Raw genomic sequence first — 26,758 nt, 5'->3', positions numbered from 1 at the left:
GAGTCTTATCTAGTTAAACAATTGGTCAAGAAAATTACAAATTTATATACTATTTTACCACACATGCTCAAAAAGGTTAAACAATGATGCTGGATGATTTTGAAGTTGGAGGAGAAAATGAGGTCAAGCTTTTTAATCAAAGAGACTTGCATGAATTTTTCAACATGATTACTCAATGAAGTCATAGATGCACGTAACACGTTTAAAAACAAGTATTTGTGATTAAAAAATATGCATTTCCCCCCAAAAAAATGTTAAATGAAAATAAAAATAAATCAGAAAAAAATTATTATTTGTTACTGAAGAAAGAAAGAAAGACCAACATCTTGGATGACATGGGGATGAGTATCATTGTAAGGAAATTTCACTCTGGAAGTGAACTTCTTTTACTATATCCTGCTTAAATGTCTGTAGACAAATTGACAACACTGATCAACAGCTTTCATTAAAGGAAATTACTTTTTATTGCATGAGTTTCAATGACGTCAACACACAGTTTATGTAAATACACTTTAGTCAGAATTCTGCATGTTTTATTAATCATTTACAGTTATCCATCTTACTGTAGAAATACATTTCAGTTTACGGAAGTGTGCTAGTGAGTGAACAATTTAAAAAAAAACATTAGTTTCTTGGATCGAGCACCATCATTGATCAGGTTCAGCATATTGCCACAGTTAGTCAAAAATATACAAGTACACCCACAAACATATCATCAAACAGAAGGTGACACTAAGAATGTCTGTAAATACTGAATTCAAATTGACACAAAGAAAGCTGCTCGCTACAGCGCTGTTTTTCCATGTGTGTCACACAGAATAAAACACCCACATCTGACTGAGGAAACAACACACTCAAACTCTCTTAAAAAGATGGAATGTGTGAAAGAGAGACAAGAGAGGCTAAAATCCTGGCAAACCGCAATTAATAAGTCCACAAAGCACAATGAATACAATCATTAAAATGAATAAATGGCCATGAGAGTATATAATAATGTGTGCAGCAAAGACAGAGAGAGAGAGAGAGGAGACAAATGAAGAAATACAGAAGCTAGATTCCACTCCTCCAGAGATCCACTGTACAGTAGTTTGTGGTTTTACATTTAGTGACTCAATGAATTGTTGTATTTTCATTGGTAAGTCTACCTTAGTGTAGTTTGTACTAATTTGTCTCATGAAACCAGTGGTTTGTGTGTATGACAGAACTCTGCAGGGGCTTCATGGAGCTCTTTTGCGTTTCCTCAACAGCCACAGTGATGACATCACTCAAACTGCAGCCACGGGCGACAGGAAAGCGGGCCTAGCAACACCGAACCTAGCAACGGAGTCCCTTCCTTCCGAGGAACCTCAGAATAGCGTAGTTGTAGGTGGTGGCAACCACATAAACAAACTAGGAAAAGAGAAGGAAGTGTTTATATCCTTTTGAGACTTTACTATAAACATCAGGCGAGGAATGAAATTCCAGCAATAGCACATCATTATTTATTTACTGTGTTGTTCAAAGCAGCGAAGAGCACTTATATTTTAGAAGAACAATACCCTTGGAGCAACACAGTTCCTTTTATAGTATAGTATTGCATAACTGAAAAATTCAGGACTGGATTCTTAAAAACATTTTAATGCAGTTTTGTCATTAAATTAGCACGAGCACATTTAAAAAAATAGCAGAAAGAAATGTTATTATTTACATTGTTACATATAGTACACTTTTCACACATTAAGAAGATTGGTTGCCCCTGGTGGTTGACTTTAGATAAAGCCTGAGAAATGATTGCTGCTAAATATACAGGAAAAGGGAGTAGAGACACTGGGGATCTGTCAGTAGCAGAGAGGTCAGTTACTGATTGTAAACTAAACATTCCCCAGCTGTACTTCCGTTATTAACTTCATGCTCTTCAAACAATTTAATGCAAATAAAATTGGAGTGAATTTGAATACACATTGGACGTGGACGTTATATAATAAATATAAATATAAATAAAATCACATTTACACATTTAAATCATTAACATCATTCAAATAAAGATTGCTGAGGTGAACCTACTGCTTTTCAGAATACAAAGCAGTAAGCCTCTTGAAGAAGGATACCTATAACTTAGATCACTAACCAGGGCAAGAAGAGTGATTCCGGCTCCAGCAAATGCACAGATGTAAAGGTCATAGGTCACATAGAACTGCAAACATAAAAAGGGATATAAGTGGCGTGATTTACACACTTTTTGAACTCTGAGAATGTGATTGTGTCCAATGTTTCTAACCTCTGGTGTTTTGCAGATGCTTGCCAGTGTATTTCCACAAACAACCCCCGGCACAGCATTCCAGGGAAGAAACCCTATACAGAACGACACAGACATCGTGATTGGAAGCACACGCAAGCATATACAGATGAAGAGTGCAGACCTACCATACATGCGTGCGTCCATGCAGACCCTTGCTTGCTGGTTGAACAAGGTGGTTTCCGACAAAATGTTGATTTTGTGACAGGAGCTTTGCATATTAATGAAGAAGAGCACGGGAATGGCTGTGAAGCCAAAGACAACCAGCCAGATCACGGCGAGCACGTATGTCAGGATTATGAACTGGATGAGAGAAACAGCTAATTAGATCAGTGCAATATAACAGGCATGGACACTGAAGAAAGGAAGGAAAACTTGATATATATACAGCTGATGGAATTAGTATTAAATGAAAATCATTTAATAAAGATCACATTTACAGATTACACATTTACTTTGTTTTAGAACTAAGGTCTATTGAATTTACTTTAATACAAATTATTTAGAAAAAGTATTTTACAGTTTTTTTTTTTAAATGATTCACAACTTTTCCATATCCTAATATTTTATTATCAAGACAGATGCAAAAGGATCAGTGACCACAAAATTCAGAATCTAACACACACACACACACACACACACACACATTTCTTTCTTTGAATTTTGAAGACTTTCCATAGACTTCTATTACACTTATACTGATAAAACAATATTTTTTGTCCTCTAAACCTACTCTTTATAACCTGTACACTGGTACTATTAATATTTTTAGCTATTAATATTAATATCCACAATTTAAAAACTTTTTTCCCCTCATGTGAACCGACAATGTAAAAAATCAGGTTTTACTATCCTTGCTGCACAATGCAGCAACAAGTACACACACACACACACACACACACACACTCACAGTCAGGCTGAGGCAGCGCCCAAACTTGGTGCTCCTGAATTCTCCAAACGTCTGCTTTACTGCACTGGTGGTGTAAAAACCTTCAGCCAAAAGCAACAATCCATAGAGGAAAAAGAAGGAGGCCAGACCGTAGATCACATACTGGAAATATTTTATACTGAAACACAAAATGCACAATAAATAACATGCAGACATTCAAATCATAGCCTATAAAAGAAGACCGATTTATGAAAAAGCAATTCTGCTCCCACATTATGTACCATTCTGTACCTATCACCAAAAAGGGGCAATAACTCACAAGTCTGCCAGCACTATGAAGTCCTGAACGTCCCTTGCGAAGTAGAGCTCTACGAGTGTGCGTGTGTGAGTGAGCGCCTCATGCCCTCCCCCGCAGAAGAGCGCCACACCGGTGTAGCAGAGCAGGGTGGCCAGCAGGCTGGTGTAGGGCACGGCGCCCAGGCAGCGGATGCAGCAGTCATAGCAACCTGTAGGTGAGTAATAGATCAACACACCAACTGCACATGCAGCACACACAATACACACACACATTTATACACACACACACTACACTACCAATACACAAGTGCACTCATACTCAACTATAAAATCACACGATGACCTCAAAATGAGCATTCAAACACCTCTGAGAGTTAGTTGGCCTGTGGTTAATCAAGGACACTCACGCGCAAAAACACATGCACGCACAAGTGCATCTGATGCACACACGCACGCTTGTAAATTGTCGGGATCACAAATAAATAAGCTAAATACAGACAAAGTGAACGCAGGCAACCACAAAGCCCGTTCGAAACCCCGAACCACAAAAATGACAAAAAACCCGAAGTAAAAAAGTTAGGAAGGAAGCAGAAGAGATCAATATACACCTACAGGTAAAACAACTGCATCGATAAAAGGCAAAAAACTTGTTTTTTAAGCAACTTAACCAAAAGAAGCCAAACAAACGATAAGCCCCAGAAGGCTCAGTTATGGAGTTCTGCGGTCTCCAGTCTGTGAGAGAAGATGATGCATCTCAGGTCACCTAGCGCTTTACACAACCACGGCTGTTTCACTGGAAACATCGACACTGCTGAGTCGAACCCACGCCAGGAGAGAGCCGCGCAGACGCTTGTCCACTCACTCCAGAGAGATTTCTGTCCTCTGCTGCAGTGATGTCTAAACTGAAGGAAGTAATTTCTCTTTCTTTCTTCAGATACACTCCACTGTCCACCTCAAGGAAGAAAAAATGCATCGCTTAAGCTGCTCCTCTCCCTCCCTCGCTTCTTTCTCTCCTTCTTTCCCTCCCTCGCTCTCTCTCTCTCTCTCTCTCCTGAGTAGCCTGGTGTCAGGGTGAGATTTGGGGGAGGGGTGCGTGCGTTTTCATGTGTGTTTGAGGTTTTGTGGTCAGAAAAAGAAGCACTTGTGATAGTCATAATGGCTTTTGTTTTAACAACAACAACTATCATTGTGAACAAACAAAATACACACACACACACTCACAGGCCTCAGCAGTGGAGTACGTCATTGCGTTTCCACTCATAGCGGCACAGACAGACACATACTGACACCACCGGGGTTACAATTGGGATCATGGCAGGTCAACCAGTCTTTTACACTCTTTTTAAACTGTTTTCTTCTCAACAAGCCTGTCGCTCACAATAATCTGACGGCTATGTAAAACATACACTTTCATAACCTGAACCTAACTTTCATCTTCTGTTTGAGAATACGGAAATGCTTTCAGGTCCATCCATTCTCCAAGCTTCCATACTTTATTAAAGGGATATTTACTCAAAAACGAACATGCTGTCATCATTTACTCACCCTCGTGTTGTTCCAAATCTCTAGGACTTTCATGGGTGGAACACAAAAGAAGATATCTATTTTTATGTTTGTTAAAACAGATGATTTTTTTTTATTCGCCTGCGTAACGAATTTCAGTGTGGTCCAATATCCTTTGGATACCAGTTTTTCTTTGTGTTTTGCAGAAAGAAATAAACGTATACAGGTTTGAAACAACATGAGAGTATAAAAATGACAGATTAAGTTAAGATTTTTGATTGGATAATACCTTGTTTTGAGCAGACAATATGCTGTTACAGTTCAAACAGAAGATGTGACTCTGAAAAGGGCTGAAAAGTTGTTATCCAAAAGAAAAAGAGAATGCATACATACATATGAATCCTTAATGCGACTGCATTAAATATTTGCCCATTTCGAACTGGCACAGGGGCTGCACAAGAGTCCCCTTCAGAGAAGAAAATATTTGACCTAAAGACCTGATGTGACCTCCTGGAGTCTCCTGAGGTTACTGGTCTTCTCATCCACACCTCTGAGGCGTCGTAGCAACTGTCTTAGCCAATCAAAACCGGAGCCAGCTGGTTAATCAATCAAAACAACCTTTTAATTAATAAGGATCCATTTAATGCATCTCCATCACATATGCAGAAGTGATACTTCTAAGCTTCTGACCAACCAGATGGCATCTCACACACATCATACAAAAAAGAATTATTAAAAATGCATTTGTCTAACAATTTGTATCACATGCAAATCACAGACACACCAACCAATTAAAATTCTGTCCATAAATATGTGCATACTTCTAAAATAATGAACATCATAGCAGTGGTTAAAATGGGTCCAGGTGAGTTCAGGTAGACTTACCCATGTGAGTATGTGTGTGCGTATCACGCTCTGTCTCTCTGATGTGCCGTGTAGTTTAATCTCCTTCGATGCTTTTATGATTCTCACTCACGCTTTTGTCCCTGGAACAATAAACAAACCCCTCTGCTCTCTCTCACAAACACACACACACACAGGGGCAGATCTTAAAGACGCAGCGCCCCTCTTTCACTGCCATGATAAATAAAGAGTAAGTGTGTTTGTGTGTGTTTCAGTGCAATGAACCCTAAATGTTTATTATAAACATGAGCACACTGGACAAAATGTTTGTGCACAATTGCTATTAGAATGCACTTCTGGGGGATTCTATATAAACATTCTTATACAAACATGTTTACTTAGCTATATTAATGCGGTCATTCATTTTACTTATAGTTTTTCTGCATACAGCATGTTAAAAAAAATGCAACTGTTGCACTTATAAATAATATTATAAATAATTGTTAGCATTTATAAATAATTCATGTCTAACAGAAAACGTTCTGCATTTGCAGAATGAAAGAGTTTTTAATACCATTTTTACAAATTAGGTTTTTGTCAGATTTCACTTCTGGGTACAAATTGGTCCCCAAACCATGATTACGTTGGTACACACACAGACACACACACACACACACACACACACACACAAACACACACAAATTCTTATGTTAACCTCAACTATTAAAACTTAAGTGCCTAACCCTAATTTTAACTTAAACCTAAACTTAATTACAACCTTGACCCTAAAACCAAGTCTTAACCCTCAAACAGCCTTTTACAGGGGTGAGAGATAGTATCAACTTGCCCAAATCCTCTCACTTTAATGGCTGAACCTTAACTGGTTCTCACAAAGGTAGTAGTACAAGTACACACACACACACACACACACACACACATACACAAACACACATTTTGAAGCAGTGAGCTAGCTGTGACCTTTAGAGTCAGATTGGGACATTCAATACAATACTACAGTTGTGTCAGAAATAGGAACACACAGACAATTCACTCATTCTGTAACACACACACAATACACACAAATTCTCTCAGTCTCTTGTACACACAATACTATTACAGTGATGAACACAATAGTGCTAATGTGTGGTTTGAAATAAATCTAAATATGTTTTGGGCGCTTGATAAAATAAATAAATAAACAAAAAAAGTTCAATCATTATTTTTGTTGTCTTTTCCAATATAAATATAAATCATGATACTTGAGCAAACCTAGATATTGTCTTGTTTTACAAATAACTTTTTATATATATATATATATATATATTTTTTTTTTTTTGAAACTACCTCAAATCTAATTAATCTAATTTTGCTTCTTAAATATCTTGATTTAAGAATGTTTAGATATTCCTTATCACTGAAAAACAAGACAAAATGCTAGGAAAATTTTTGCAGTGTAATTTTTGTACATAAATACACGTCGATGCAATTTACTTTGTTGTGTTTTTATAGAGGTTGCCTCAACTGCAACAAAAGTTACCCCAACCTGTTGATGTCAGGAGATTTAAAGCAAAATATTTGACTGATGTATAAGCATTATGAAGAGCGAAGAACACTGAAATGGTTTTGCTTTTGTCATTTTTGAGGACAAAAAAACATGATTTCAAAAGTGCAGTCAAACCTGAACTTGGAATAACACACAGTTGTATGGAAGAAGAAAAAAAACAAAGGTAAGAAGATAGGCTAATAGATTTTTAATTTTGTGTGAAATATCCCCATACAAATATTTTGTTATAGACCTATTTAAATTAGTCCTGTAGCTCTAAGATTTTCTCAGGTTCAGCTGCCAGGAAACACACAAACTGACACAATGTACCTTGAACGCGCTGTAAATAGCTTAAACGCGACACAGTTTTCTCACGAGATCGCGTCAAAAAACTTGCGTCTGCACACTCCAAATTAATCTTGATAAACGAGAAGTAGGAATTTTAGGCAAACTCAATATTTACTGCAAATTTGAGGCAGAAATGTACAGAGTATAAAAGAACAGACTCCCGCAAGCCGCTGTACTGACAGACCTGAGCACACAGGTCAACCCTCCTCCTCGTCCAGCAGAAACACGCTTCTGCTTTCGTTCGTTTGCCATCGTGTTTCCTCTTCAGAGTCCGGATGAACTCAAGTGGTTGTAAATACCGCAAATTCTTTTATAAAGCTGTTGGACTTTCACACAAACACGTTAACAGACAAACTTTCTGCTGGTTACCAAGGAAACTGTATCGCAAATTTGGCCCAAAAATTATGGCAGGGTTGGTTAACATGGGTAACATGGAGAATCTAACCATCTGGCAGGATATGACACCATGATTACACGACCGCATCCCCTGTGCAAACTCTGTGCAGACCCATAGTAAACACGATATTATTATAGAACGACCTTCATCGGAGAAAGCCCTGTGTTCGGTACAAATCACCACATTCATGTTTTATAGAAAAGATTAACATCGCAAGTTCTCAGCAAAGCCTGTATGTCCTATCACGGCGCGAGTGATGTAATATCACAGCATGAGTGATGTCATATTACTGCATGAGTGATGTCATATCACCGATAAATACAGAGAAAAAGAAACGCAATGCTTTCAAATCGAGTTCGAACATCTTCACAAAACATATCGAACAAACTCAGATACAATACAGATTCCAAATGATCGAAAAGCGTTTTCACAAAATGATAACATTTAGCAAGACACAAATTATTTAAAGATGCTTAACTTGAAAATTGTACACATCCGCTCTCTCGCGCTCACGAATAATCTTTGCACGCATTCAGCTCTTTTAAAATGCGATCCTTTTGCGTAATCTACAACTAAATGGATAGAGCACGCCAAAAGTAAAATGCACAACGCACCCGTCCACGGAGTGAAAGGGGGAGAAAAGAAAGAAAGACAGAGAGACAGAGAGAGAGAGAGAGAGAAAGATAGAGAGAAATGTGCTATAAAATAGTACTTTTAAAAAGAAAGGGAAAAAAAAAAATCAGGATCGAAAATCAATCGGGCTTCGAATGACCTTTCTTGCTATGGATATAATCTGAGTTTAAAAACGATTAGAAATTATTTTTTTTTCTGACACATTCAAAAAAGCTGTCTGTACATTGACGTTAATATATGTTATACTGTACAATAGCCATTAATAATATGTTTGTTATTACAGGTTATTATTATTACATATCTTAGAATAAGTGCTTGGTCGGTTCGTAATGGTGAACCACTGATGGGACTCCAGCGCCCCCTACTGTTCCTGCGGGGTCTTTAAGAGTCTTGCTGCACCACCCAGAGGCGGCAGCGGTACTACAACTGCTCCTTTTTCCCCCATCTTATTCCACGGAGAAGTTTCGTAACTGCTCGTATAACGTGAAAGTCGACAAAAGTCAGACGCGTACGAAGCAGTGCGTTCATACTGAGCCGAACTGCTTGTGTTAGTGTGCTGCGGTGACACTTCCTTCCGGTTTACGCTGATTCTTCTAGGTGATTGTGCTCATGTTATGTATTGGGTCCACCTGCTGTTTATACTTTTGAATACTGGCTAACAGTTTGCACCGGTTTGATCTGGTTTACAGTAATAAGGATTTGTGGGGCGTGAGTGTTGCGTGTCGGCGTGTGGAGTTTCTGTTGCATGTTATACGCGTGTTGTGGAGTGCGGGTGGGGCAGGCTGGTGGAGTTGTATCCGTGCGTGAAGGTGTTGTAAGGGTGCATGCTGGGATACCCCATCAAAGAATTGGGCGACATGGTAATGGTGTTGGGCGTCATTGTAACGCTATTGGGCGTCAAGGTGACAGTGTTGGGGGTCATAGTGCCGCTGTTCGGCGTCATCGCGACAGAACTGGGCGTCATGAGCGGGATGTCATCCGGCGAGCGGCGGAGAGTGAGGGCGTAATCCCGCGGAGATGATGCTGGGGTCAGACGGAGAGGGTCGCACAGGGAGCCCTCCTCCTGGTTACCTCCTGAGATGGAAGTGGGCGTGTAGCTGAGATCGTTGGGCGGGGTCTGGCGCTGGGGGGCGGACTGAGGGGGCGTGTCCTGCCGGCTGCGTTTGTCCTTGCGGTAGTAGAGCGCAGCGAAGGCCAGGACATTGAGAAAGAGAAGCGATGCTCCAACGGCGATCGTGACGCTCAGCTCTGTGGAGTAATCCCGTGGGTTGGCGATGACCAGCGGCCCGCTGCGTGCTGTGGATTGGGGGGGCTGCTTACCTGGGGTACGAGCCTTGTTGCCCCCCGGGCGAGGAGTAGCGCTGTGGGAACTGTGTGTGGTCAGAAGAGGTGGGACCCTTGTGGTGGTGGATGTGTAGTGGAACATGTCATGCAGGTTGTACAGGTGAGGTACCAGATGCTTCCAGAAGGCCACTTTAGTAGCTCGATAATGATCACGAACACGAGGCTTCAGCCCAATGTGCAGATATAGCTGGTCATGAGGACTGTACTTGGCCCATGTCACTTCTTCAAAACGGTTTGCCTTGGTGTGGATGAACTTAGTGTCCTGAGGAACTGGCTTGTTCGGATCCCTAAAAAAACATTCAGACACAGACACAAAAAGAGTTATTTTTTTGCATCTGAACTAAATAGACAGTGTTACATTTTTAGTAAATTTGAAAAATAATTTATATTCCCTCATGCCATATTAATTCTTTTAATTTCTTCTTGCTTTGACTGAAATGGCATTTAATTTAGTCAGCAAATTAAGCTGATCAAAGTCTATCAAACGGTACTCTATAGTTCAAAAGCTTAGGCTCAAATAAAAATTATATAAATGTTTTAATAATCAGCAAGGACGCAATAAATTGACATTTATCATGTCACAAAAGATTTATAATTCAAGTAAATTCTGTTCTTTTTAATCAAAGTATTCTGGAAAAACACGATTTCCACAGAAGTATTAAGCACCACGACTGTAATAATAAGCAATGTTTCTTGAGCAACAAATCTACAGTAGTCAACATTTAAAGTGGATACATTTATTTTATTTATTTATTTATTTATGAAAGTTGCCTTAAGGCACAAGCACATTGTGATTTTGATTTGTGGGACAACTTTGTTTTTGAAAGTTTTTTAAAACACCTCAGATGTTGTTAAAAAAAAATCAGATTGTTAAAAAATAGAAATGGTTAATGGTTAATAGTATTTTTTGATCAAATAAATGCAGCCTAAAAGCTCAGAGACTTCTTTTGAACAGTATTATCAAACACATAAAAGATTCCTGAATGCATATAAAAGTTGAATATTAATGATGATCCCACGCTGTGAGCTAATCTATTTGCTTGTATGAGTTTAAGCAGGTCATCTACAGGTGCACTATTTATGATACCTATTTATTTCCAGCAGAGGGCACTCTTTCATTGTGTTTCGATGTTGATGCCCTGTTTTACATTGAAATTTACTTGCATCACTGCTCCTCCCACAATTTGTGCTTTGCTCCCTGTGACTGGCTTCAAGGTCAAAGTGACAGTTCACTAATTTACCAGTCATACCTCTTTTATCTGTAAATGGAAGTTGGGCAGGATAGGAGCTACTTGTATTGTGACAAGATGTATTATTATGCATAATTAATTATGATATTGCATAACTGATTATATGAGTCTCATGAATAAATAATATTTTAGGTCCAGGATGTCACTCATAATGTTTTGCTTTGTGTTACTGTTTTGCATATTGATTTGCAAAAATGTAATGTTTGTGCCTTTTATAGAAGGTGTTCTAATTTACCCGGTCTTTGCAAAGTTGGTCCAGTAGGTCATGACGACGGCGCTCAGCATGATATCATTGCGGGAGAAGTTGCAGGGGAAGAGTTCTGTCGGACCAATAAGAGGAATTCCAAAGACGTAGGGCAGCTCATCGCCGTGTGCGGAGTCTGCCCATGGAGGCTTCATGGGGCTCTGGCAGTGATGGTAGAATGCATAGAAGAAGGTCGGAGAACCATAACGTGCATGCAGGTCAGCCGTCACCACAGCTGGCTCCACCCACTGGTGATCTGTAAACATGGCCACGAGGGTTTTACGTCGGGTTTCGGGATTGTCTCGATCGGCCCAGTCTGTGTACATGAACTTAATGGTTTCTCTGAGAGTGTCCTTCCCTTCTGGATAACCGTAGAGACCGTCTACAAAATCTGATATGGTGAAGTCAAAATCCGAGCCAGTAACTCCGCCCTCTTCTGGTTCCACCACACCCTCTACGAAGCGGAATCCCTCCCCCTGGTTAACGCCCAACATGATGTCATAGTTAAGGAACTCTCCCTGCTCCATGAGGACTTCAGGGTCATCCGGGATGAGGTCACCGTCAATGACAGGGCCAAAGGCCACATGGAAGCGTGCTGGCTGAATTTCCTGCTCCACCAGCTCCCTGTAGCTACGCTTCTGCATGCAGAGGACCAGATCCTGCATAAAACATACACACAAGCATGCAATAATTACATCTGCTTCCATGCATACACTGGAAAAAACTGCTAGGTAGACGCTAGTTTCATTTAAAAATTAAATATTTTTTATTAACCAAAACACTTGGAAGCAAAAACAATGCATTAACCTTATCCTGAGCGAGTGTTGGAAATTAAAAATGCACGGCTCTGTATTCAATTTATACATAATTTAAATCCCTGCAAACAGAGGAGAAGAGAAACACAGGCACATGCAGAGAACTTCTGCATTCAGCTTTCTATGAAAGTTTAAAGCGACCCTATCATGGATTCTTTACAATGACCTTTCCAAGCAGTGTGTAACACAGCTTTAAGTGAATGAAAACATCCCGTAAATTGTTTTATCTGAAAGTGCAACGACAATAAAGTTATTTTCTCTCAAAAGAAAGGGTCGACTCATCATTAAAATTAGAACGAGTGCCAATCTGTTTCATACTGAGGTCAAAGTGAAACATTAGCATATTAATGTTGGTCTGAAAGAAAATGCAAATTCATTCTTTGCCACTAGGAGCTCAGAAACACTGCTCTAAATGAAATTAACCAATCAAAAGAGGTGTTTGGAAAAATGAATCGTTTGGAAGTCGCTGAGCAAATAAGGTAGAATAAATGCATATTATAAGAAAAAATTAAAGTGTGTTTTTGACATTGCTTGTATGTCAACCTGTTATTTAAGTTTTGTGAACTCTGACCTGCAAGGAAATTTAACAAATCAAGATTTCACTTTTTTTTTTATATATAAACAAATGATTTTATTTAGCAAGACAGCATTATAATTATTACAATTGACAAACATTAATAATGTTACAAAACATTATATTAAATGTCTCTTTTGATCTTGATTATATAAAAAAATCCTGACTGAAAAAATGGTTTAATAATTTAATTAAATTACATTTTAAAATATATTACAATTTATTATTTTGAAATGTATAACAATACATTTTGTTATAAATACATAGTCTAGTGTCAGAGCAGCTGTATGGTGTCTTACGGCTTTTATGTGCATTTTATTTGACAAGGCTATATGCAAAATACCCACAACTGCATTGTTTCTTTAATAACTCACAATACCGATAAAATTCCAAGAAACATCTTACTTGAGTGTCGAGGACATTACATCCAACGCGCTCTGCGAGGAGACGTGTGTATTTCACAGGCTGATAGTTCACTGACCAACTGGACAGTGCTGAGCCACTCTGAATGATTGCTCTGTGAAACAAACCTAGAGAGAGAACATAGAACGTCAGAAGAAAATAAAATAGAAAATGTCTTGCAAATATTCCAGATCAGCAATTAGATCAGTATTGAATCCTCAAAGGGCAGAGTTGCAGTATCTTCCAACTGTCCTGAAAGAAGGGTCCATCTACTCCCTGAACTCATGTCTCCTCCGTGTGACCCTCACAACCTTCAGCCAAATCATTATATATTTCTCATCCACTCCACTCTCAAATTTTAAAAGAGACGTTTTATAGATGCTGGACAGATCATTTCTTCTTAAATCCGAGGGAACAATCTGTTAGGTTCAATGTTCAATCTGAATCTATTATGGCAACAGATTAATTTTGTCCAAGAAAACCTTTTTATACAATTAACAGTTTTGTATTCTGTTTGATAATATAATATCAGCGGGCTTGAGCTTCAACCCACGATATTCAACTCCCATCTGGTCAGTGCTGAGTATTTTTTATCATTTAATACTTCATATTCAACTATCACCCCTGAGGCATTGAATACAGATCTCTGTCAGCAACAATGTCTAAAGAGACACTAATACCAAACCTGATAGCCTAGAATACAATATCATGACTACCTAGATGCTGTCCGCAAATCACAAATCATGAGTCATCACCATTGTGGCCTTGAGCAAGACACTTCTACACAAAGATCGCTCCAGCAGGATTGTTGCTGTAACGAACTCGTGTCATGACTTTGAGGTGGCACTGTATGAAAGTTGTGTAAACAAGTTACACCAACCTTGATCATGCGATAAAAGGGCACCTATTATGCAAAATTCCAGCAAAGTAAGAAATGACTTCTTATTAAAACTATAGAGCTATAGAAGTTATTCAGTCCATAGTGTTCATTCAAGCCATTCAGTTGAGTGATTTTTTCATATTAAAAGCTCAGTCAGCAGTATAGGTACTGTATGTTAAGGCTGCTGTAATGCACAGATCTAATATTAACATGAGATTTCTTTCCCAGCTGTTTAACTTCGCAGACATAACCTTTTGTGTTTTACTTTTACAACTTGGGTGTTTTAAACATAAAATTGTGTGTATTTGACTGTTTAAGCTCAGTAAGACAATAAGACAGCAGCTTTCTGTGCACATGCTTCAGATGTGTGCATTCAAGAAAAGCATGTATCAAATGTTTGAGCTGATACGGTTTATAATGTATGATTTCAGCATGATAACCATGACAAAACCGATATATAGTATATAGCTATGTTTTTATCCACCTATTTTTGGAAGCTTACACCAAGATGTGCATAAAAAAACTATTTATCCTAATAAATTAGAGATTAGATTCCACCATATGCATCAATGTGACTTTGCACAATGAGATGGGAACAATCGACTAACCAGCCGACCAAACTCATTGCTCATCATATGAAATGTTATTTTGGCTGTGAAATGTGAAATGCCCGTGTCTGTGGTCAAAGCATCTGTATAATTGTCTTTTATGACTGCATTCACAAATAGCTTGCATTCGCCTCAGAAAGCATTAACCTCATTTATTGTGTTTTGTCATTTTTCATACATGAAACTTATAATCAGTGGCTTCTCCCGCTTTTCTTAGTGATATTTAGTGCTAGTTCATCAGGAAGTGGCCATTTTTTTCTCTTTGACACGTTGAATGCAAACAGTTCTTTTTTTGCAAAAGCAATATTCCAGTTTAGTGCATACGGTAAATTTGCACTCTTAGAAAGAAATGTGAGGTATGTGCTGCAAAGGAAGCCCTATTCTGGAAAAGGGGGCGGGGAACTGCAGCTTAGTTGCATTTAAAGAGATATGTACTGAAAATGCTTCCACTCAAAATAGGCATTTTCAAAATGAAATAATATAATAAACTATCTGTGGGGCATTTTGAGCTGAAACTTTACAGACTTACTATTTATTATTTAACTCTTAATAAGGGGGATAATTGGTGCCCTTTAAAACATTTTCTTTCCATTCAGTTCCACCATATCATTTCCGCCAAGACAACCCTTCCAGAACCAGCACATGCATCTCTGACTCATGCAAATTACTCTACAAGGAAACAGTGGAGAAACAACTTCAACCGCTACATCCTACTGGGATGCCCTACTGGGTGTAAAACATGCCCACCACCCACCAGATGGGAGCAGAATTTTTCATGAACTTCAGGGGGTGAAACTCTATTGTCAGCTGTTATCAAACTAAATACAAAAAGTCCTAGATTAGGGGTTTTCATCTTTTTTGCCAATGATCCAAACATGAATATACTGACAGCGATCGAGTAAATTCAGTTTGCAATGTGAAAGTATTAGTTGACAAATACAAATTCGGACTATGTCCTATGATGTGTCATAGCAAAAATGTATAAAAATAACATTACAAAAATATATCTTCATATATTTATCTTCAAGGGATTTATCTTCATTTTTTTAACACCAGAGGACACATTTATACGTCAACTACCCATATATATATATATATATATATATATATATATTCAGCAATAGAAACTCAATTTCTTCTATTTCTGTCATGTATAAAATATTGTTTTATTCAATTCAACGTTCTGTCATACACAAAGAAAAAGAATCCACATCAATATGCAGATTTATCCTTGTCTGCAGAAGAGCTTTTCTAGTGAACAGTAAAATTGATTTTTAATTGTTTCAAGTCATACTGTATATTTCACTCTGCCTGGAACAGCGAGAATAATTTTAAGAGAGCTTAAATCCTAATGACTTAGTATCAGTGTATTCCAGAAAGCACAGAAAGCACAGCTAAAAGAATGAGGAGGGGAAGAGGACTCTGAGGCTTGAGGAAGAGGATGTAGCTCGAATCCAATCGTTTCGAACATCTACATAAATGATACAACAACTCTGGCCGTGCAGCCCATCACCCCTGACCTCACTCTATACACACTAAAATCAAATGTCTGCCCAACAGGAATGACCTGGTTCTGCAGTCCACACAAAAAAGGAATGTATCAGAGATGCTCCCTGCTGGAGCAGTAATTGCAAAAATTGATAGTGACAGTCAATTTGGACAAAACCAGAGCCATGGTTTTCCATAAGAAACAGGTTTTCTGGGAAATGGATGGCGGTTATGGTGGTGGTACAATACACAACCACCTAGAATCTTACAATCTGGGTTTTATTCTGGGTGTAAATGCATTCGGTTAGAAAAAGCTCTAAAATTATATGGCTTGCACAAAATCTAAAATATATGTACCAACAAATGCATGAATAAAATGGATCTGATCATAAAACTAGCATATGGATATGAAATAGAAGGACCAGATGCAAATTTTAAAACCTGACATAAAGAAAGAGAAACACAAAACAGTAAGACAAAGGGAAAGAGATGTTATCAATACTGTACGCTGAAGCAAAACGATGATGTAGGATCAATATCCCTGCAGGTGTGTGTGTGTGTGATTGGCTCTGATCTCTTTGAAACACACTTTGCACACACGCCTTGCAGTGACAGACACACCTACACACACTCGAGGCCCACAACAGAGGGATAAGGCTGATGAGGCAAGAGACGAGTTACCATGGTTACAGCAGAGATTACCGTGGTAACGGAAACTGGGATGTGACAGTGGTCATGGTTGCAGAGGCAGCTGTCTCAGCAGTTACGGACTGCAAAAATACACTGTACGTGTCTTACAGAGATACACCTTTAATTGACTACCATAAGGTGTTACATAGGGTATAATTAAACAAGTGAAATTATAAAAAATGACTTAATCATCAGTGAGCAGGACATTTTTTTTATCTTATTTCCAAACAATTTATTCATCATGTATGCATAATTCATATTTTCAGTACGTTTTTATCAAAGTGCGCTCACTGTCACGTCCCTCTGTTTCAACACATTTCATGATCTGAATATTAATGCTCAGAACAGCACTGAAGAGAGCATCACTGCATCTGTGAGATCACATGTTTATATGGCGAATTAAATGTTAGATGTTATTTGAGGTGTGTGATCTCTAACCTTCAGAATGATGTGAAAGAGTGAGCAAACTGACGCAGGACGCTCCGATTCCTGAGCCAAACACGGTCACGCGGCCCGGATCACCGCCGAAATATCCAATATTCTTGTTGATCCAGCGGAGAGCTTGAATCTGATCCAAGAGACCATAATTCCCTTTAGCGGCCTGGTCACCTGTGCTTAAAAACCCTAAGAGAAAGCCGCAAGACAGAAATATTTGTGACAAAATTGTTCTGCCTACTCATCAATGATCTTGAGAGTGAAACTTTTAAGAACATCTCTGCTTTTGGCAGCTGAAAATAGGAAGAATTGACAATCACTCACGAGATTGTGGGTATCATTTTTTTATCCTGAAGTAAATATGGCTTCACAACTTCAAGAAAATGGTTGAAAATACTGCAGCTGCAGTATAGTAAAACAAAGCTGTTCATTACAAATTCTCATTTCAGTGGCAGTTTGTCAGTTTTACTATGTACTGAGCATACAGGGCAGATTGGCTCTGGGGGTAGCCATGTGAACTGCTGTTTTTCTGCTGTTCTATTAGCACCACCTGCTGTCAACGAAATAAATTAGCATTTTTATTCAACTCATCTGCTGATTTTGTTTAAATCAATGCGGAAATCACGCAAATGCTGTCAAATTTAACCGGCCTCTGATATGAAAGACAAATATGGTCTCTGTGAAGGTTTGACATGTACCAGCAGAGACTAGCTGGGCCAAAACTAGAAATCTGTAAAATGTAGGAAATATCTGTGCAACAGGTACACGAAATAGCTTTGAACAGTTGTCTAACTGTTGTAAAGTCAGGCACAGGGAAAAGCATTTTTGAGTACTTCAAGCATACAGTACATTTATTTCATTCAGTGGTTATATTGCAACTGACAAGCCATCGGTGGTGGTGATGCAGCAATGATTGTTGTTTTACAGGGTTCAGCTTTGCTGTTTTTCAGAGCTTCTTCATTCCTAAAGATGGAAGCATTTCTCAATTCCTCTCTCTTTCTTTCATCGTAGGTGATTTTGTCTGATAACATTCGAGTAGGAACGCTACGTTGTTTTGATGCTGTAGTTACTGAGATTAAACAGAATCAGAGCTCTTTAGAAAAGCAGCACACTAACAGCACTCTCTCTGAATGTGGCTGTAATGGACAGATCTGCTCCCCAAAGCATTTATAAAACATTATTGAGGTCTTCTAAAGACTTGGATGCTTTTATAATGGCTGACATGTTGTATTTGGAGTCACAGTATCTTTCCTTACGCGTTGATCTTTCCTCCAAAACAGAAAGATGTGTAGTTGTTAATATTCATAAATCTCTCAAGCCTGATGAACCAAATTTAATGGTAGAAAAACCCTTTTAATTTACGGTACATACCTAATATCCCCACTCTGTAGTTGAGGGTTATGATGATGACATTGCCATAGCTGGCCAGCACACTACCGTCCATAATGTTCCCTGTGCCCTCCATGTACGAGCCACCATGAATAAACAGCATCACAGGACGTGGGTCATCTCGAGAATCCCTTAGCCCTGCATTCACACACACACACACACATGCGCAGAATTGCACAAAAAACATGAGGCTCTCTGCGTTCTGAAGTGTTTTTCACAGCTGTTCAAAATCTCCACAGAGATCTTCTGCACCACTGACAGACTTCAGCTTTAAATAATCTATTTAACTCCTCATCATTCAGAACACAAGTGACTAAAAATAACAACGTAACCAGCCAAGAACTGCCTCTGAGACTTCCTTTAAATTACTCAATTTCATTTATTATAATGATTATAGTCATCTCATGGTGAAGTGTTGTCTTCAAATGCAACGTTCCCAAATAACAGAGTAGGGAAGTGAATAATGTCTATTCATCAGATGGATTTGCAAATGATTCTAAGCTTAAATTACTGCTTAAAGAAAAAGAATCTTAATGTAGCAATGGGAATGCATTTGAAATACTGCATATACTGCATATAAAATAACTGTACAATTACAGTAGTAGGGGTTCATCACACTGACGCTGATACAGTATATAGAAAATCATCCAAAACTACCCTAAGATGCAGGGCAAACACGCTGGACCACCTTATAAAATCATCCTGAAAATGATGCAACATTGTGTAAATATCACCCAGATGATTCTCTCTTGCATTAACCACGACAGGATAAAAAATGAATAGGAAAAACATTAAAAATGAATTCATCTGAAAGAATGATGAAAACAGGACATACCATCATCCTCCGAACGCTCTGTGTCAGCTGACATGTCGCCCGTTCTCTTTGTACCTAGAGAGAGAGGGATGATAAATTAGAAGAGCAGAAAGTAGACTGCAGAGAAACATGTGGGTGTGTTTGTGTGTATTGGGGATTGCGCGTGAGAGCAGGATATATAAAAGCTTAGTGGACTCTTCTCTAAATTACTGTATGACACCAACAGGGGTTCGCTTTCCCACCCTGAACCCTGGAATAATAAAGCTCTCAGCATTTTACCAAGAACAGCTCACTATTTCCTTTAAATGAGGCCAAAACAGTGCTCTCAACATTCACTCTGGCGGACATATATGCTGCTTCAGTTCAACTTAAAGATTGCAAGGAAAGCACACAGTTGAATCTGGCCATAGGCACTGAACTTGACTTCAGAGAAGCTTCTGATGTTGCTTAGAAATGCTGAGAAACACGGGAACCGAGAGGATGTGCGGGGGACTGTAGTGTTTACAGAGCTCCAGTGGAATATTTTTCATTTTATATTTGACATCCAACATTATAACCAAAATTCTGTCTTGATGTGTGTTGCAGTGTTGGATAAGATTTGAAACTGAAGCTCGCCAAGTTTCAGACTACTATTGATCTATAGCAGGTGAACTACAGTCAAGCAACACTACCATTTTTGTTTTATTCTCCTATTCATTAAATCTAATTATTTAAAGTGACAGTAAACATTGCTGACATTGCTACAACAACAGCGCTGTATTTTAAAAAGAAAGTAATTTATATTTATCAAAAATCTTAATATAAATAAATGATCAAGGTTTCCACGAAGATAGTAACAACTGTCTGATGATAACACAAAATATGTTTTGAGCACGTAATAAGCACATCAGTATGTTTTCAAGATGAAATGCATTGCTGTCAGGAAAATATTATTGTTTTAAATTTGTGCCTTGAGAAACTAGTGTGAACATTTTAGTTGAACAATTAAGAATATGTAAGAATATGCTGATCATTACTAGTTTGCATTAGTTTATGCATAACTAACAAAACATTTTTTTCAGATTGTTCTTTTACATGAGCAACGGTACGTTTTAAAGAACTCTACACCAAAAAAAACACAACAACAACAAAAAAACTATAATTTATACTAACTTATATAAACATAACAGATTTTAAATAAATATTATGCAATAAAAAGATCTAAAATGCAACATAGGAATTGGTGATCTGTTGAGTTGCATGAACTGTATATAAACATATACAATCTTAATATTCTAAAAAAAAAAAAAAGTATTATTAAAATAGATAAAAAAAAGTTCTTTACAAACCCTCAAGTCATGGGCGATGAAGCCCTTAGTATGTTCACAGTTGGAGTAACCAAGAACCAACGGTGGTGTTCTTAATTTGAATGAAGATGTGTGTATGTGGTGTGTGTGTGCATCTGGCAGGTATACTCACCGCTTTGTGTGGGTACGTATATATTAAGGTACAGGCAGTCCTCACTCTGCTCCTGCAGGTACGTAGCAACCGTGTCAAGGTTGTAGGTGGCCCAGACAGGCATCATGATATCGGGCACCGCATTGCGAACGGTCTGTGGGCAGACGGGAGGGAAGCGGGTGGCGTTCCGTACGCCGGACCAGGCCGAAGGAGCATCGGGAGGCATAAAGCGCTTCTCTCCTACAGGTGGGGCAGCGTAAGGCACACCCAGGTACTGATCCACAGGGCCCAGACCCTCCGTTGCCACAGCCACCCGCATCCCCCTTAGCCTGCCAAGTGCTGTATTTACTGTGGGCTGGTAGGTCAGTGCAGTTGCCATGGAGACTGACCACATCAACCAAACAAGAAGCCAACGCAGTGCAAAGTTCAGAGGTCGGCGGAGCAGGTGGGTAAGCGGCAGGTAAGTTGCTGACTGTGCGTGCCACATGGTGCCTCTTCACAGCACACGTTCACACTGATAAATCTCTGTCTGTAGCTCAGTGACGCTCTCTGATTCGACACAATTACACTCGAGCGCTCAAAAACAAGCACGCGCCACGCATTCAGGCAGATCCAGTGGGCAGCTCTGCAGCCAGGTGTGCACCACCAAGTGCTCCATGCCGGTTGATGAATTCAGCAGGTGAAGCGGTTCATTTTTCCAGCACACAGATCCTTTCAGCACAAACCTAAAATACACACAAACAGGATGTAACAGCCAGAAGCTCTCAACACCAGGCGTATACACATTTTGGTCAGAATATGAACCATATTAATAATCCCTCAGAAAGCACATCATGCATTGGCCACAAAAAGAGATACCTAATGTCAAACTTAAAATGCATGAATGGCATGACATTAGAGAAATGATTATCAATCCAAGTGGCATTTATTTTAAGGAGAGGCAAAGCGAGTACACTTTTTAAGCATAAAGAGATGTTGAAATTAACTTTATAATTCAAAACTATTTTACTGGCAAATTCGAAGTTCCATTGGACCTTCACGTTTACATTTAAAATAAAAAACCAACCAACCAAACCCAAACCATACACTTTCATACATTCTCATTCTACAAAATCAAAATTACAACCTTGTACATTTTGTGAGAGTAAGTAAGTGGAACATAACCAAAGTTATTATGACAAATAACAGCTGTGTGTGTGTGAGGGAAACCCATTCTATAAAAGGTAAAGACTGTCAAAACATTCTATAGCATTATGAATGTAATTAATACTTTTACAGAAAAATAGAAATTGGTCAAAAGTGACAGCATGTTTGTAACATTTATGAAACTAATTATTTCCAATTCAAATAAATGCTGTTTGTTTAACTTTCAACTCATCTTCCTAAAAAGTACTGAAATTTACCTAAGGTACTGAGACACAGATGCACAGTTTGCGGTTTATATCTCACTCACACATACACTAAGTGACAAGTAGAGACTGTTTAACCCTGGACCCCTGCACAGCTCTAGCTCTGTGGTTTGGTCTCATGAGGGATCAGACATAGAGAGCAGGTGGATCTCATGTCTTCTGAGGGGAGGAGCTTAAGTCTAATAGTGCAGTGCTTGTGTTCAGAATGCATGTTGTGCGAGTGGATCAATATTCAACACTTCAGCCACAAACACGCAGAGCAGTTGCTTTATCTGAAATCAATGTGCGTGCATGACGCTGTGGGATGGCAGCATGTAGAGCCGATGGGCTGAAACCCACAGCATTCATTAACCTGCACTGCAGTGATGAGGACCAACCGCAAAACAAGAGTTCACATCTATATCCTTTTTTAAAAAAACTGGCCAAAGATCAGACCTGGAAGTCTTGACAGTCTAAACTGATCACTGTAACCACTGTATCACTCAGAGGACTCACATTCTGAAATGTCAATACAACATTCAGTAAAAATGATATGAAATAAGTATGTAAAAACTAATCAGAGTTGTGCATTGCAAAATTTCCTCTTTATCCAGGGCAGCTACCGTGCCTCAAATTAAAACTTGCTCGCTGAAGGCATGTTGCATTGGCCAGGCTGGTGTGAAACAAATATGGAGCATTATATGCGCAGTATTTCATAGGCCACTAATTCAGAAGATTTATTAATCATTATTACAGTTTGATAATTACCAAGTGTTAATCTGTAAAACGCACCAAAATTGTATCACTCAATGTATCGTTCTGTTCTGCTGGTACTTTAGCCGTAACATTTTTGAAGAAAAAAAATAGGTGACATCAGGCTCAATAATCCCCTTTTTCCTAACTCACTGCCCCTGAAGCGCTGTTCATGCAAATACTAAATCTGTAACCCTTCCAAAGGCTTTGACAGAAACACACGTTTTCTCTGTAAAAAAAAATTGCATCCACTTACAGCCTGAGATGTAAACAAATTAAATAATTCAATCAAGATTGAAAGAATTTTGTATCAGATCTTTCATGTCAGAGACCCATTTTAAAAAAAATAAAATGATCAACATATTCAATAATTGCATATCTTCATGCAATGATTAATCTATTAATATATAATTTTTTTTTGTACATAATATGTGTGTGTGCGTACTGTATAAAATACAAGCACATGCATGTATATTTAAGAAAACATTTTATATATTAAATATTAAATATTTAATACACACTCACACACACATATAAATATATATGAATTCCAGGAACGTTAAATACAGTATTCTTAAAACAAGTGCAGTAAATGCTTCAAAGCACTATGAAATGTAAAATCGCTAACAACATCAAGCACAGAACCTAAAATCCTTGCTATCTCCTGCCTGGCACTCTCAGGGGTGTGAAACGACTTTCGTACACAGTGCTGTATAACGCTGGTGTGTTGAGCAGGTGCTATCTTATATGACCTATTTTATGTGATTGCCTTTCCTGTAAATTCATCTCTAGAACTGCAACCAACACGAAATAAAAAATATCACGCAAAACGAGATGCAAAACTAACTGAACAAAACCTAACCAAAGCCCGATGCCAAGCAGATGCCATCATCAGCTTTAATATGTCCAAAAAAAGGCAACCTACGGGGTGAAATAATTACAATCATTCATTGTGCAATTAACTGGGTCATTCCCATTATGCAATACCTTTTGAACTCCGGAAAGTATTTTGAATTAAGGTACACCAGACCTTCAGAAATAAACTCTAGTCGAGCTTAGGCTTTAAAACCATAGGTTTCAACTTGACTAATCCAATTTCGCACGGTGCTGATTCTGCGTAGAAATAAGCATACATAAATATTTCAGTCTTTAATAATGCTGACCACAATAAGTCATCCGGTATATTAATTCGTGTATTATAGCCTGACACGCAGTATAGCATGGACAGGACGTTTAGTTCTTTTACGGATGTTTTGCTGTTCATTCTTGTCGCTGTCCGTGGTGCTGAAGAGAACCGCTACCTGTAGAATACCAGCAGCATACACAAACAAACCTTCTCCTGCAATTCTGTAAATGATTTTTAGCATTGGGTTCCCTTTATCCCTCTAATGTGGGTCAGTTAATCTGAACCGTGGAGGCCCATCGAGAGAATACTGGGAGTCCGTCTATTCCAGTGCCCATTTTCCAGAGCGCCTGAATCAGGTCAGCCGTACGGGCTTGTGGTGTGTTTCTAGATTGGGGTCCCTGATATTTATCCCACACATCTATGCGAGAAAGGGAACGATAAAGCCATCTTTCATTGAACTGGCGAATTCGGCTCTGTTTATGTTAAACTGGTGCCGTTGCCTATTCGGGTTTAACGATACAGGGTATAGGCTACTCGCTTCTTTTCTGCATTCACTAGGAACGGGGTAAGCATGTGTATGCGTGTGTGTTCCCCGGACTCACGGCAGGGACGGTGAAAGAGACTACCATACGAGAGATGAATACCAATGGTCTTGTCCCTCCTCCTCCTCCTCCTCCTCCGTAGCTCCGACGGAACGGTGCAGTGGCGGGATGGCGCGCAGATAATAAACTATGCGGGGGCATTTCATTACGAAAACACTTGCGAGGTTTCACATACAATAACAAATAAGCTGTTGAAAAACGTACCCAGGGTGTCACGACCCGTCTCTGGAAACAGTTAATACCAGCCTTTTGCATCTTAAACGTACAACATAACGCCTTTGGACACGCGCACTCGCTCACTCGCTAACCGAGCCAACAGATCTGTAAAATCACCATGACAACTTGGACTCGGTACGGGTCTCGCTTCGGTCTCGACGCTGGTCTCTGACCGGCGTGCGCTGCCGTTACCTTTCCAACAGGTGACGAACTGCAGCTTTAATTCACGCGCGCGCAGCCAGCGATTAATATATCAGCGGGTATCGCACGCGGAGAACGACTCGACCCCCGAGTGTCCCTCGATCTCGCAGACGGGCCTGTAGAAATGCCAAATAACGGTGCTGGAGGGCTGTTTTCAAACAGATGTGAATAAGTTGATGTAGTCTGGCATAGAGTAGAATTACAAAGCCGACTGTTTACGGCCATCTAATGACTATGATTAACGAGATCCCACAGCCCAGATGCAGCAGCAAACCACGGCTTTGAGGTTATTCGAATGATAATTCTCTTCCTCTCTCCACCTCTCTATCTCTCTCTCTCTCTCTGCTCACCCTCTTAAGATTGCGAGTTTTCACGTTGCAGACGAGAGAACGAAAACGGCGTAAAAATGGAATCAAATCAAAGGAAAAGACAAATATTTCCTTTCCCGTTATCGTATCCATTTCCCAAATGCAAGCAATGCGGCGCATTCATTAGACTAGCGTTCATTGTTCAATCAGAACGCGTTACACATACCCTCATACACAATCCGATTTACGCTTTTTTTTTTTCATAACTACCCACATTTCTTTATTCTCCAGCATCGGAAAATTGCTCTTATTGCCCGGCATTGTTCGTTCTCACCGCTGCCTGATATTGAGAAGCGACGGCGCGCATCAGATCTGCCATAAATAAGAAAATTTGGGGCTCACCTGCCGATTCGCTCAGCCGGTAACGCATCCGAGCTTGCACTGTAATAATCTCATATCTCATCGTTCCCACCATCCAACATGCCCCCTTTTTCCCCCGTCGAGCCGCGTGAACGGCGCTCGGCTCTTCTTGCGTTTTTCTTATTTTCAATTAACGTCAATCTCCCCGGGTCTATTTTAAGCGCGCGCGCTGTGCGCGGTCGCGGACGCAAGGTCAGGAGCGCCCACTGCCACGCGCGTTGCCAAGCAACCGGAGGGACACGAGCGAGCTTACAAACCGGCAGCGAAACAAAATAAATAAATAAGTAAACAAGGCGGATATAGACAGCAAAAGCTCGTCTCGTCCAAACCAGACAGGCATCGTACAAATTAAAACCCCACTGAGTCATGGGGAAATAAGCGCGTTGTGGCATTGGAGGGGTGTGGCGGGTGCATCACCATTTATTATCTGAATAAAAATCGGACGGCCAGTTTGCATAACTGCTGCAACGAGGACCGAGCCAGATACTGGACGGTGGTTTCAACGTTTGCGTTTGTGCATGTGTTGTTACGCTTCCAGTCCAAACACCCCATAATCTACACTTAATTAAATGTTAAGAATTAGCAATTTAGCATGCTCTTTAATCCAGAAGTACTACATGCACGGTCCTTCTGCGGGTCTCGAAGG

The 26,758-nt window shown here is 39.4% G+C and overlaps 2 protein-coding genes across 4 annotated transcripts; both read right to left on the bottom strand.

Annotated features, from left to right (window-relative positions):
- Positions 1–440: 440 nt before the first annotated feature.
- On the bottom strand, positions 441–6,004 carry plp1b (proteolipid protein 1b). Of its 3 annotated transcripts, XM_043239524.1 has the most exons (8): positions 5,850–5,991; positions 5,462–5,560; positions 3,484–3,670; positions 3,186–3,342; positions 2,404–2,578; positions 2,258–2,331; positions 2,108–2,173; positions 441–1,389 (listed from the first exon to the last, which is right to left on the bottom strand). In XM_043239524.1, exons 1-8 carry the CDS (start codon positions 5,851–5,853, stop codon positions 1,315–1,317), a joined length of 837 nt encoding a protein of 278 aa, XP_043095459.1. In that variant the 5' UTR covers positions 5,854–5,991; the 3' UTR covers positions 441–1,314. The 3 variants fall into 3 exon arrangements, with proteins under 3 accessions (XP_043095459.1, XP_043095462.1, XP_043095460.1); XM_043239527.1 differs by lacking the exon at positions 5,462–5,560 and having other exon boundaries at positions 5,850–6,004; XM_043239525.1 differs by lacking the exons at positions 5,462–5,560; positions 5,850–5,991 and adding an exon at positions 4,225–5,408.
- Positions 6,005–7,883: 1,879 nt separating this feature from the next.
- nlgn3b (neuroligin 3b) lies at positions 7,884–26,382 on the bottom strand. Its single transcript, XM_043239523.1, has 8 exons — positions 26,095–26,382; positions 21,120–21,823; positions 19,683–19,736; positions 18,830–18,985; positions 17,462–17,647; positions 13,361–13,485; positions 11,558–12,225; positions 7,884–10,359 (listed from the first exon to the last, which is right to left on the bottom strand). Exons 2-8 carry the CDS (start codon positions 21,583–21,585, stop codon positions 9,477–9,479), a joined length of 2,538 nt encoding a protein of 845 aa, XP_043095458.1. The 5' UTR covers positions 21,586–21,823; positions 26,095–26,382; the 3' UTR covers positions 7,884–9,476.
- Between the last annotated feature and the right edge of the window lie 376 nt (positions 26,383–26,758).

This window comes from Puntigrus tetrazona, chromosome 5 (genome assembly GCF_018831695.1).
Source record: "Puntigrus tetrazona isolate hp1 chromosome 5, ASM1883169v1, whole genome shotgun sequence".
In the NCBI taxonomy this organism is placed as follows: Eukaryota; Metazoa; Chordata; class Actinopteri; order Cypriniformes; family Cyprinidae; genus Puntigrus; species Puntigrus tetrazona.
This window is presented reverse-complemented; position numbering and strand designations above follow the sequence as displayed.

Bases quoted from the DNA above. Each gene is read 5' to 3' on its own strand.
- plp1b (XM_043239524.1), bottom strand. The intron at 3,671-5,461 runs GTCTTTAGGTCA...ACTCACCTACAG, and splicing joins ACTCCAGGAGGTCACATCAG to GTTGCTATGACTGCTGCATC. The intron at 2,579-3,185 runs GTGAGTGTGTGT...TCTCTCATCCAG, and splicing joins GGCGCTGCCTCAGCCTGACT to TTCATAATCCTGACATACGT.
- nlgn3b (XM_043239523.1), bottom strand. From the start codon at position 21,585: ATGTGGCACGCACAGTCAGCAACTTACCTGCCGCTTACCCACCTGCTC. The intron at 18,986-19,682 runs GTATGTCCTGTT...GTGTGAATGCAG, and splicing joins AGAGCGTTCGGAGGATGATG to GGCTAAGGGATTCTCGAGAT. The intron at 12,226-13,360 runs GTAAGATGTTTC...TGTTTTATGCAG, and splicing joins GTAATGTCCTCGACACTCAA to GATCTGGTCCTCTGCATGCA.